Source organism: Lampetra planeri, chromosome 6 (assembly GCF_965212315.1).
Source record: "Lampetra planeri chromosome 6, kcLamPlan1.2.h2, whole genome shotgun sequence".
NCBI classification, from domain to species: domain Eukaryota; kingdom Metazoa; phylum Chordata; class Hyperoartia; order Petromyzontiformes; family Petromyzontidae; genus Lampetra; species Lampetra planeri.
Window position 1 is genome coordinate 8,066,449 of NC_136112.1, and position 13,812 is coordinate 8,080,260.

General features: G+C 47.5%; 1 protein-coding gene across 7 annotated transcripts in view; it reads right to left on the bottom strand.

The window, feature by feature from the left end:
* LOC144719479 (acetyl-CoA carboxylase-like) overlaps positions 1 to 13,812 on the bottom strand; it is a 93,842-nt gene that overhangs the window by 17,587 nt on the left and 62,443 nt on the right. For all 7 annotated transcript variants that reach the window (XM_078595432.1, XM_078595430.1, XM_078595431.1 and 4 more), the window contains 9 exons: positions 13,496 to 13,651; positions 11,582 to 11,710; positions 10,701 to 10,970; positions 9,090 to 9,187; positions 8,041 to 8,161; positions 4,801 to 4,911; positions 3,715 to 3,858; positions 2,720 to 2,840; positions 2,213 to 2,309 (listed from right to left, as the gene is read on the bottom strand). In XM_078595432.1, the coding sequence (XP_078451558.1) occupies positions 2,213 to 2,309; positions 2,720 to 2,840; positions 3,715 to 3,858; positions 4,801 to 4,911; positions 8,041 to 8,161; positions 9,090 to 9,187; positions 10,701 to 10,970; positions 11,582 to 11,710; positions 13,496 to 13,651 (1,247 nt within the window). The remainder of the gene's footprint in view (positions 1 to 2,212; positions 2,310 to 2,719; positions 2,841 to 3,714; positions 3,859 to 4,800; positions 4,912 to 8,040; positions 8,162 to 9,089; positions 9,188 to 10,700; positions 10,971 to 11,581; positions 11,711 to 13,495; positions 13,652 to 13,812) is intronic.

Below are 13,812 nucleotides of genomic sequence, written 5' to 3' on the forward strand. Positions count from 1 at the left end.
ATGATAGCTCAACAAAGTGGCTTAACATGTGGAAATCTATAGCAGATAAATACTCAAAACGAACGTTGATTCCAAATGTGGAGGGAAAAACCGGAGGACCGCGAAGAAAAATCCACGCAGCCACATGGAGAGAGAATATTTAAAAAAATTAAAGTATACAGGCGTCAAGAGTCGGGATCGAACCCCCGACCTCCCGTACGCCAGGCGAGGTAGTTAACATCTCGCCAAATGAAGGCGATGCCCTTGGAGGCGGGCGGTGGGCACCTTGTGTAGTTACATTTCATCCCGGAAAACAAAACGCGGTCGTTGTAAACCAAAGGGACTTCCAAGGAAATGCTCTGCAGGCGCGTTCGATGATGAACATCGATCGACAAACCATTTCACGTGAATTATTTTATCTCGCCGGGGCGATAAAATAGCAGCAAAAGAATGTACAAAAACATGCGTGTGTCCTAAAATAAATAATTGGTACAGGACTAACACAACGCTCAGGGACCGGTGGTGCAGTGGTTGGCAAACTGTTTGACAAATTTGGTGAACCAAGTTGGATTTCCGACCACGGCTATCACCAATGGCGAGTTACATCTGAACCAAGTCTGGGCTACCATTATAGATATTTGTACGCACACACACGAATGAAATTTATACAATTATTTTCTTTTGTAAAGCGCACAAATTCAAAGGGCATTTCAGAGGTGCGGGGTATATAAAGATCCTTGACAAATACACACATAATACAAAATACTGCCACAACATCAGTAGCCGCCATTCACCACTAAGTGGTGGTGTCACCACAGCTCTTATGCCTAGCTAGGAGCACTCTGAGGCCATGCCAAGTGTCCAATGCCCGCTGGCAGGAGGTCACAGGCGAGACCCAGGTGTTATGTGTTGACCAACTACATATACTCCAGACATGTACAGTAGTTGAAAAGGAAAACCAAGTATATGATACCTATATTCATCCTGCAGCCCATGTCAAATGTCCTTCTGCCTAAAAAAAACGAGCATTACTTGAGGTTAAAATGTTCTGAAAGGTGCTGGTCCACATGTTGGTCGTTCTGACAAGTGCCAGTGTGGCGTAGCTTCGTATACCGGCCCGTTTCCATCACTGCGAATACGTAAACACGCCCGACGCACATCCAAATACAGATCCCTTCTTAATGGCTGTTAATGATGGGCCTCCATAAAGCCCAATGTGTTCGCTGCTGTAGGTGCAATAAATATTAATTAATGCATTGATTAACCATGTTTCTTTTAATACTACGTGTTTATGATGTTGTTAGTATCTTTATGTATGAATATCCATTGTTTCAATATTATAATGTACTTTTTTGGTGAAAAATGGTAACTTTCAATGCTACTCGCTTAATGACCAAATCACTTAACGACCGTTTTCGTGGAACCAAGTTCCGTCGTTAAGAGGGGTTCTACTGTTCTCTATCTACACAAAACATTTACCCACACGCACGCACGGGCGTGGAGCGGCGGTGCAGTGGTTCGCACTCTGTACAATAAACCTGTCGACCTGAGGTCCATTTTAGCCATCAGTGGCGAGTGATACCTAAACCAGTTCTGGGGAGGCCATTGACCAGTGTGATGAATCTTCTTGGTTCTTTCGGTAAAGTAATAAAATAATAAAAATAAAACATAATAAAATAATTCTCACGACGTTTCGGCCACAACGCAAGCAGCCGTCCTCGGGTGGAAAGCAGGTCTGTCGAGAAGACAGAGTCTGAATGACACACTCCAGGCTTGGAGCGACTATTTAAGCTGGGATGGAGGGCGGGAAGGGCGCCTTGACAAAAACCGAAATCAGTGTGATGAAGTGCGGTCAAATAACCCCCACGACTTGCATGGCGTGGGTCGCCCATCATCTAGCAGTGGATCGACAAAGGGGCTGGACATGTATCATCATCTTCTTGGTTCTTTCGGTAAAGTGACGTAGAAGGGAAGTAATAAAATAATAAAAATAAAACATAATAAAATAATTCTCATGACGTTTCGGCCACAACGCAAGCAGCCGTCCTCAGGTGTAGACCAGGTCTGTCGAGGAGACAGCGTCTGAATCCCTGCAGTCACGAAAGTTTTAAATCGACATGTATCATCATGGCCATGATCAGCCACAGCGAATCCACTGCTGGATAACGACCTCCCCCCAAGTCTCCGCGACCTCTCGCGGACCCTGCGAACGTATATATTCGTCACGCCGTACCTTGCCCGCCCCACCACCACCGTCTGAGCCCACGGCTGCAAGATCTCCATGAAGGAGCCGTGATCAAAGAACCCGCTCTGCCATTCCTCCGAGTTGCCTGGGAAGAAACGAATCGAGATGGGATCGAGCGTTGGATACGCAGAGGCTCGGTTCATGCAGCGAGGGCAGCACCGGGGGGGTGGGGCAAAGAATCGTCGCCGTGACCTCGATCGCCACCATCAGATGTTCACGGATCGTTAAAGAGATAATTCGTCAACAACTGTCATCCCAAACGTGTGCCCGGCGTCAATAAAGTTAAACGAATCTGTTGTCAAGCACAAATACCGGATTATAAGATGCCCCCCCCCCAACCACCCCAACTTTTGTTTTTAATAAAACCAGACAAAACAAGCATTTTAGCAACAAAAATTAGCTTCTTACCCCCTCAAAATACACTTCACCCGCAAGGTGAAAACTGGAGCCGGGGTTTCTCGCGGTGGATTTCGTCGTGTGCGGCGTCGCACTCACTTGGGTGGGGCCTCCCGGTCAGCATCCAGCGGGGGTCGTAGGGCGCCTTGCTGGGGACGAACCCCACCTCCCGCTCCACGGGGTCCACCGGCGTCGTGATGGGGACCATGCTCTTGTTGTCCTGTGGAGTCCGGTACGGGGAAGCACGGTGGGGTGAGGTGTAGGGGATTCACTCCGCGCCATTCATTACGCAACCCCCCCCCACCCCCACCCACCCACCCTCACTTCACCCTTCACTGACTATTTGACAAAGGGCAGCGATGATTCGATTCAACAATTCATGATTTTTTTGTCTCACTACTGTTACGGCCTCGTTTGCATTGCCTCTCGCTTTCGCTATATATATATTCGCTGCATTACCCTAAATGTCAGGGTTAGCGTATTACGTTGCATATGCTGTGCGTATGTGAAAAAAAACGTCATCGATTCTCGTGCATGCACTTCTAGGCAGGTACCTCGAACCTTAAGAATCGAGATCAAGCACTGGAACCGATAAATTTAGTTCACCCCCTCGCAGACAGCGCAGGAACGGCCATAATTAGCAAGTCATTAGCACTGGATAACGCGCCGTGCCCCCGCATGCAAGCGTTTGGTGAAATATCAGCCGTTACGCTGGCAAGCCGCCCCTGAAGGTACCGGCAGTGGGTTTCGTTAGAGGACTCGGGCCGCATTCCCACGACCATTGGAGAGCAAACTCGATTCATGCCAGGCCATTCCAGGAATTCCAAGAAATTCAGGAATGGCCCGGGACATTTTGCTGTGCCGGCCCACTACAGCGTGGATCGGAGAGCCCTCGCGATACAGCAGTAGAGCGACAAAAGGGGCAGTGCCGTGCCCACGTGCACTGTAGGTATGTCGGACTTCTTTCGCACCGTACGTAGCCAACAGCGCTAATCGGAGGTGCGGGGGAAGGACAACGAACTAAACACAAAGTAGTTCTAAAGGAATGAGAAATTAGCTGTATGAGCCTTATGCCTCCCCAGGCACTGCTTTACCTTGGGGATGTAGGAGAGCCACTTCAGGATGGTGTAGACCCCTTCAAAGTCATCGGGCACAATGGCGTGAGTCACTCCATTGTTGTGCATGATCTGGATGCCACCGAGCTGGTTGTTTGAACTGTACACCTCTCTGCCCAGCACCTAGGGCGAGGACGAAAGCAAAAGCAACAACGGCAACAACAACAGAGGAGAAAGGGGGTAAAAAATAAAAATGGGACAACAAGGATAAAGACACGCGGGCACGCGCGCACGCGGGCACGCGCGCACGCGCGCACGCGCGCACGAACACATGGAGACTTGCGTACGAACCACATGGGCGGAAAACAAGAAAGCTGAAAATAATAGCGACCGGCCGCAAAAAAAAAAAAACCTTGTCGCGAAAGAGAAAAACATCACAAAAGCAGAAGGAATCATTAAATTTTTTGACCCGTAAAACAAAGGCAAGATTGAAAAGACTTTGGACAAGGTGGTTTTGCTGGCCACTCGCAGCCACGACGAGCATTAACGATGAACAGAGTCGATCACAATGAGAAGTACACACTGGCAGCTACACACGTGTGCACTCGCACACTCATCTACCTACGTGCAGTCTGAAGCGCAATTAATGTTTCCGCAATTTTTTTTTGCTGTGGTTTTCACACCTGATGATGATTGATTGTGTTGCAATCGAAACGTCGTGAGAATTACATTTTTTATTTTTTGTTATTTTATTATTTCCCTTCTACGTGACTTTACCGAAAGAACCAAGAATATGAATCCCTGCAGTCACGAAAGCTTTAAATCGAAAAATATGTACAAATTGTGCACTACGATAATAGAACGATGTGCAAAAAATATGTGGGGTACTCTCGAAAAAAAAAAGTATTGAGACTTAGCGAGGCCATTCTGAGTAAATAGTTGGCATTAATATTTTTATTAAAACAAATTTGGAAAAGAAAAAAAAAGAGGTGGTAAAAAATAGCTGGTATGAAGAATAATACGAGCGTTGCAGTACACTTCCCTCCAGCAAAATTATTCAAAGGTTAACCGTCAAAGGAAGCGTTCAACCAACACCCGGGGGCGTGTTTGGACGTAGGGCCGTACCTTGTTGAGGGCACTGGCTCCCGTGAGGATGATGTGCGAATTCTCCACCTGAATCACCCTTTGGCCCAACCGCACCAAGTAGGCGCCGATGCCTATGGACCTGCAAGTCACCTGAGGGGGGGGGGGGGGGGGGTGAGGGGGGAGGGGGGGGGCAGCACGATGCCAACGGGAAAATCGCGACCCGCCCGGCAGCGCGGAACGCTCTGCTCGCCAGCGTCGCCAGCACCGCCGCGAGCGACGTACGTGGCCGTCAGTCACCAACGCCGAGCAGGGAAATCCAAGTCCCGGTGCAATAAGAGTGACAAACACGCGATGGCGGTGGATCGGCGATCAATCGCAACGGTGATTAATTCACAAATTACAATAGGCGACGATCCATTTGGGTAGTGCAAGGGTTTAGCCAGAACCAGCATATAAAAAGTGAAAACGTGTTTAAAGGATTTCAAGTGTTCTTAATATTCTAATTAAAGTGTTTATACTGCATACGACAAAGGTCTTAATTTAAGTAGCAAATTACCGTAATCTCGATATGGCTTCCAGTTAGCATGATGATTTTTATAGTGTTCGTAAGGGAGTAACAGTGGCTCAGTGGTTAGCTCACTACCCAATGTGCCCATTAACCAGAGTTTGATTCCTGATCATGGCAAACAGCAGTGGTCAGTGATCTGAAGAACTGGGCTTGTGCCCCTTCACCAACCAGTACTGACCAGTGTGGTGAAGTATGGTCAACATATCCCCGTGACTGAAAAGCATGGGGAGGAGTTCACCAAGCAGTGGATTGACAAAGTGGTGTAAAACCATTTATTTATCATAGAAAATCGCAGCAAGGTTTAACACATCACACCGTACCCAACGTTAAGGTTATATTGCATTCAACATTAATATTAAACGTAAAACTACAGGAATGCAATCTCGCATAGATTTCATAGTCAGGCTAACTAACATAAGGCTGGCAGGAAAAAGGGCCAATAGATGAATATATATATAATATTTATGGGATTTAATCTTGATTTGATTTTTATGGGATTTATATAACATTTATCAGGTATTCACCATCCCCACGCCCTCATTCCTGGGCGATTCAACGAATTGTCACTATTCAGGGTAACTATTCGATTCGAGCATCAATGTTGTTCACTCGCGTTTATATTGCCCATGTCATGTTTTATCTTGCTTCTTATGCAACATTTCCTGCAATATCCTAAAGGGACATGAGCAAAATAATACCACTCATTCATTTTTTTGGGCAATAAATATTAATTAAATTACCACAACATTATGAACATAATTTGTTTTAAAAAATCAATTAAAATTATAATTAATTATAATCAATTGCTGGCCACAGAAATCGGTGCGTGCATCTTCATCGTAAGAATGGATTTTAATTGATCGAGTTCACTGTTAATCAACTGTTGTTTATTGCAGGATGATGACACTACTCAGTAAGGGCTTTACAGTGACCGTTGGAGTAGAGTCAAGCGATAAGCCACAGAGCATCCTATTTAGCAGCATTACCTTGGCACTGGAAATGCACAATGCGGTACGATGGTGAAAATGTGATAATTTACAAAAGCAAATTTTTCAACTAAATGTGCAATTCTCTGTGTGTATAATTTATCACCGCACATTTTGGTGACAAACATAAAAAACTAGTTATAAATGGGACATCCTTTGCCAGTACCAAAATAGATGGCGTCCTCTGGTATAACACCGTTTGAGACGAGGCTCAAAAGAAAGCTGTCTCTGGTGTGGACCAATCAGTTTCAAAGACAATGCATATATTATCAGAGTACGTTTTTTTGTTTGCATTGACCACAAGTATTATGGTTAATGCAGACATGATTCCTTGCAAAAGGTTTCAGTTTGGTGTTTTAACAACTTAACACCTGTTTTGTTGCCAGAAAAAAGGGGAAAAACGTATTCCCATAGTTATAAATGTGCGGTCCGATGTTTTTCTTACTTTAAGTGCTGGTCCTCCCGCCTCTACAAACAAGCCAACACTCAATACAGGTGAAGATAGATAAATAAATGCGAGTCACATTTAAAATTTATCTCGGGTAAACCGGTCAAAATTCAAACTGCTCTCAGAAAAGTAAAGCAGACTTGGGCAGGACACGTCGCTAGGAGGGATAATAGCAGGTGGTCAACATTAATGACGGAGTGGCAGCCAAGGAATGGAACGCATTCAAGTATACGTCCACCGAGGAAGATGGAGCGATGAAATCGATTCATGTGCAGGTGCCGGGCGGATTGTTACACTGCAGGATCGAAAGAGGTGGCAGCGGCTTGACCGAGGCTGATGATAACGATGAAGATGATGATGAAAGCAGTTAATAGTTTAATTAATAAAAGATCATGCTACTTGTTATTTGTGCACAAGTGTAGAGATAAGGTCTAATGCATTTTTAGTTCACTTGTAGCCTGAACAAGTTCCTAATTTATAGAATTCATGTGACATACAAAAAAGTCACGAAAATACAGAGTGCTTCAAAAAAATGTTAATTTGCAAGAATACCACAATAAATGTGCCTCCAGGCTCTGAAGACCACCTGGGGAAGATCCCAGGCACGTGTTGACAATGATGGCCAACAAGTAAAGACTCTGACTTTTTGAAGCTATTAACATTACATTTGTTATCATGTTACAGTGTATTATCCGTTCTTTTTCCATTAAAAAAGATAGTAACATAAAAATTATTTAAAAAAATTGAAGCACCCTGTATTTGGAGGTGGCGGAGGTTAATCAGGAGTCAGAGCTCTGAGCAAGCGCCACTGAGATCGTGAGTTTGGTGCAGGGCCAACAACACTCGTAATGAACCCAGGTTCTCAGCGGGTTCATTGTCTCAGCCCACTCAACTAAAACTGCACACGCGAAAAAAATCCATCACGATAAATTTCGTATTTCACTTATTTTGTCTTAATCCACATCTGAAAACTTCAGTTTGATATCAAATAAACATTATCGTCAGGGTCTATATTAAAAGAAGTGTGCGTCGAATGTGTTGATAAAGAGACCTGGTGAAGTGAGTTTCTGTGACATCACCTACTGGGGGCAATTCTCACTGCTCGCTGCGAAAGCTCTGAATGTGAATGTCTCCGCCTCGTGACATGATGGCGACAGCACAAGTGGCACGTCACTTTGCGTCAAAAAAAGTACGTGTTAAATACATATTTTAAGTAACATAATCTCAAATTGTTGAACTCATGATCGCCCAGCCCCGCGTTGCGCGGCTCCACCGACCAGGCTGATGGTGACGATCTGCTCGTAGGCGAGCGACGTCTCTCCGGCGATGGTCCCCGACCCGCGCAAGCTCTCCACCCCGAGCCCCTCCTCCTGGCCGATGATGTCCGTGATCCTGTACCTGCGGAGGGACAGCCTCAAGCGTCGGGACACGCGCGTGTCCGCGCATCCGCGCCAATGCCTCCTACCCCCCCCCCCACCACCGTGCCTTATTTCATTTAAGACGCCACGGTGGCAAGACGTTAACTACCTCGCTTGGTATACAGGAGGGCATGGGTTCGATACCAACCCCGACGTCTGTATATTTTGAGTTTGCATTTTCTCCCCGTGGTTGCGTTGATTTTTCTCCGGTTCTTCGGTTTTTCCCTCCACATTAAGAAACATGTGTTGAGAGTGTTTGGTTGCTCTACATTTCCACATGATAAGCCACTTGATAAGCCAAAGCTATCATATGTGGCCAGGTCGCCTCTGAAAAAGAGCCATAAAGCTCAATGGGCCTTACCTGGTCAAATAAAGAGTTTAGCTTAACGGGGCATCCGGGACTTAGTTTCAGATGGGGATGGAGACACGAAAGATACTTCCGTACCCATAACACCACATTAAGCATACCTCTCGCTAAGGTGGTTGCTACCAGTCACGTGCCACCTACTCCAGCCTCCCAGTGACCAGTGAGATGTTGAGTAATGGGTGAAGCTATCTGGTGTGCAGGCGGTGCAATTGCACTGCGGTCCAATAGCGGGTCAGGCCCCCTCCCACCCCAGGTTTGGGGCTATAAAGAGGGGGGGGGGAAATGGATGAGGGTAAAAACCCGTTGCACTCCGAGTACCAGGGCCAATGCCAAATGCAGCGAAGGAGATTGTGTGAACGAGACAGACGATGCAAGCGAGGGACTACAAACGAGACGAAAGATAATGTGAATCGGATCGCGAACCAGAGTCGTCGAAATTCATTTGCCATTTTTTGTCGATTGAGGCCGGAATGTTTACGTTGTTGTTGCGAACACGGCAGAGATGACTACGCAGACGAGTGTGCGGGTGCACAGGTCAAACCTCGACTGCCCTTCATCCTCAATGTGCTCGCAGTGCACAGAGTTGAGCGCGCTCACGCGCTTGTAATCCTGTGGCGTCAGATACAGGTACTTAAAGCCCTGCACGACAAAACAGAACACACGCAACAACCAAAGGTCAGTTGGGGCGCTTTGACAACAACTCCCAATGCACCGTTGCCAAAGTGTCAATGCAGAAGTGTTTTAAGACTAGCATGATCATCATGAGCCACGATCTATCCCCGACTGGATTGAAACCTTCCACAAGAAGCTGCCATGTCTACATTGTTGCAATGTGACTGCCTGCAATCGAGCCAATTTCATCGCTCCATCTCCACTGTGTTCTCTCCTTTGGTTGCCACTCCATTGTTACTCTCGTCCCCCCAACACGATCGTCCCTCCTAGCAACGTGTTCTGCTCGAGCCCATTTACTTTTACAGTCAATACGGTGTCTTTTTTTTCCTTTCAAGAAGCCAGAATACAAAGTAGACTACGAAGAGGGGGACAAACAGGAAGCAACGTGGAACAAACCCGGGGCGATACACCCTCAAAATTAAGGGTTGACCGGGAGGCATCCGAGCTCACTGCCTTACCACAGTTGGGGTAACGATTGGGAGCAGTGTATTTACGGGGGAGGGAGAAATGCGGTGTCCTTTCATCTGCGTATGTTCTCTAATCCACGTGGTTTCTCATTGCGTCACGGCGGCGTCTGAGGTACGCCACGCTTCTTTGCGCACTTTTCAGCTTTCGTTCCCCCTTCCCTTTGTCGATTTAAATTTTCTGATCCCCATTACACCCATACATCAAAGACGAACAACGCGACTAAGATCACACCTTTCCACAGTAGCACGCAAATGGAAGTGTGATATATGTTTCGGGGACGAAGATCGAATTCATGAACAAATTTAAACGTCAATCAAGCTGTATGTGGTGACGTAATTGTGATATCGTCCGTTCGGTAATAATTTTGTCTGAACAAATGCAGCTCTTTACCTTTCCTGGGCACTTGATCTTTCCAAGTGGAGGATGAACTAACTAACCCTAAGGGACACACCAGGTGTTTACAGGCTGCTGCGGGGCAGGGCAGCAGCCATTGGTGCTCTGTACTTTCTACGCTACGTCCCTTTCACCGAACCTACACCGGGGGGGGTGAAACGATTCATCAATCCGTGTGGATTCTTACACTAACGACATCGTTCATATTTTACAGTCATCCTCGCAGCAGCGGCTTTTGGCTACCCATCGAACAAAGACAGTGACCGCATCGTGCGCTTTCAGATGCCCTTCTGCGGCCATCTGGAACGCTCTCATTTCCGATATTAGGAAGCCATTGGAGCTATGTACTTTTAAATTTGGATTGAAAACTCATTTCTTTAGAACTGCTTTTTGTGTTAAGTTTGTTGTCCTTCTCCCGCACCTCTGATTAGCGCGGTTGACTACATTACAGTGGAAAAAAGTTCAACATACACATGCGCAAATGCAACCCGCACGGCACGGAGAGGCTCCCTAATGCAGCAGCTGTGATCGACAAAAGGGCCATACGTAAGACGCACGCGCGATTAGTCCATGAGAAAAAACAGTCGATAGCACCGGGGAGTGGGGGGGGGGGCTATGCCTTGTAGGGGTCGTTGGGGTCGACCCAGGCCACGTTGAACATGTGGCGGATTTCCTCGGCGAGGCCCAGGCGCGCCCCGCTGTTGGCGGCGATGTAGAGGCGCGGCACGCCGAGCGACCGCGCTAGCTCCGACGCGCACAGCAGCAGGCGGTCCTCCTGCGGGCCGAACGAGCCGATGAGGTGCGTCACGTCGTTGGCGATGAGCACGACGTCGCGGCCCGCCGGGTACTCCAGCGTCTTCAGCGTCATCTTCCACGCCACCATCCCGATCTGCGGCGCGCGTGCATGGGCGGAGGGGGACACGAATGTGAGAGGGGCGCGCGAGAGGGGCAGCTCTGGCGCTCGCTCACAAAAGCCGGAAAACGCAGTATTAACTAATAGGGTTTTTCCCCTTTTTTCTGGCAACAAAACTTACACCTTTTGCAAGGAATCATGCTTACATTAACCACAATACTTGCAGTCAAATGCAAACAATAAACAATACTCTGATAATTTATGCATTGTCCTTGAAACTGATTGGTCCACACCAGAGACAGCTTTCTTTAGAGCCTAGTCTCATATGGTGTTCGACCAGATGACGCCAAAAGGCGCACAGTTCAAACGCAGTATTGTCGAGCAAGAGAGTCGTCGCTCGATTCAACTCCTGAAGAAGCTTCCAACACGTGGAACGAATCCGTCAGAGACGTCGACCTGAACTACACACGGCGTAACGCGAGCATAACAACGGAGGGGCTATATAGCACAAACTGCAGACACCTCCACAGCAATTGAGCACGTAAGATGAAAACTCCCTGACCTCTCAGTCACCCCCCACCCACCATCCCAGCAAACTTGGCTCGTGGATTTATTTCATTGATAAATAAACACTCGCTGCAGCGGACCTGATTCCCGCCGGGAAGCCTGTTCATGTGCACCAGCTGTCCCTGGCTGTCGAGCACCAGCTCCGTGCACGTCATCAGGTCGTTGGGGCAGGTCTCCTTCCACTCAGTCTTCCACATCTTCAGCAAGGCCTGCGCGCCGGTGGGACGGGAGGCATCCTGCGCTGTAGTAAACACGCCGAACGTGCTGGAGCTTCTCAAACGCTAACGACTCGGTTCCTGTATAAACGCTCGGCATGTCCAAAAATCAATGCACTTCGTTGCGGGCACTGGTGCCCCACTGCAGCAGTCGTAGTAAATAAAAATGAAACGTTGACAAGCAACTGAAAAAGCGACTTTTTCATATTACTTGAATGTAATGTGGAAAAACCTGCACGGGTCTAAGTTGAACAAATGCAGAATTCAAAACAGGGATGCCAAACCAATGTATCATTTATATAATCTGTGACTTTCAAAAATGTCACACTCTGCTTGTGCCATGCTGGTCTAGAAACCGGGGAGATCACAGAATTGGGGGGTGGGGGGGGAGTGTGGCGTCAGGAGTGAAATTTCACACCTTTTATTTTGAAAGCCACAGGGCGAAGCTCAGAAGGGCAGCCTCATTATCGCTGCGTTTTGATTGGCGACCGTAACTGCTGGAGACCTCAAACTCCTGACATGTGTGTTCAGTCGCTGCCGTGCACCAAATCACAACCAAGTGGGCCTGCTCCCATCATCTCCGTCGTCAGCGACGCTCAATCCCACTGCTCGAAGGCATCCCAAAGCCATCTCCATGTCTCACGTCCATCTAGCACCTGCACAGGATCTGATGTCATCGCTCCACGTTGATTGGTAGACACTTTCTCGATAGACGTCCCTCTCAATCCATCTGTCTACTCTTCCACGTTAACCCAACATGCTGGAAGAGGGAGGGCAATACCCACACTTTATGCCACCACACACGAGCTGCCGATCGCCTAACCGTAGTGAACTTCAGACGCTGTCTCCTCGACAGACCTGGTCTACGCCCGAGGACGGCTGCTTGCGTTGTGGCCGAAACGTGGTGAGAATTATTTTATTATGTTTTATTTTTATTATTTTATTACTTCCCTTCTACGTGACTTTACCGAAAGAACCAAGAAGACGTAGTGAACTCATTTATGCTGCTGGGTGGCAGAGGGAGGGAGGGGGAGAGGATTTAAGAGACAAAGGATTGTTTCAATTGCCGTGCCGCCAGAAGGTGAAATCGAACCGGCCACCTCTGGATTGCAAGTCCAGTGCTGCCAAACATTACACCCCAGAAACTCTCTGGGGCAAGTGCAGACAGCATAAGAAATGCTAATGGCGAGCTGAGGCCATGAATCGCGAAGGCAATTTCATGGCAATAGTTGCATCTACCTAATTTGGGAAAATGTTACCTAATTTGGGAAATGTTAAAAACTGTTGCAACTCGTGGGCAACTGGGATGGCAACTTCCAGTCATATGATAGATCCAAGGTCCCACGGCTACCTGTAGTTCTTCTTGGTTCTTTCGGTAAAGTCACGTAGAAGGGAAGTAATAAAATAATAAAAATAAAACGTAATAAAATAATTCTCACGACGTTTCGGCCACAACGCAAGCAGCCGTCCTCAGGTGAAGACCAGGTCTGTCGGGGAGACAGCGTCTGAATGAAACACCACCACGCTTCTACGTGACTTTACCGAAAGAACCAAGAAGATGAATCCCTGCAGTCACGAAAGCTTTAAATCGAAATCTACCTGTAATTGTGTTCTCTGTCGGCCAATTACTGTTCATCAAACACAATTTGTGAGACAGGACCCTATCACCACCCTATTCTACTGTCATAGCCATTTGTTCGTAAACCCGCAGACGACGATTGCCGTAAAAATATCGCCCCGCTAACACGACGGCTTTTTGGACTTCCACCAATGGCGAACCTGCCGGAACATCTCGGGAAAGTCGTAGACGTATGTGGTGCCCAGGCTCTGGGCCTGGAAGCGCTTGGACTGGAGGAGGTCCTTGGTGACGTAGGGCGTGCTGACGAGCATGCCATGCAGGGGGCCGTGTTTGTCTCCATATGAATGGAACATGATCTGTGGGAGGGCATAGGGGGGTGCACAGGAAAGCAGGAGGCCTCAGCGATGCAATATGATATAGTGATGCAATGCTCTGCATGCATTCGGCTCTCTAGCACACTTTTGTCCACCAGCACGTCCAAAATTTTTTTTTTTAAATGTTGTGGTTTCACGCTTCA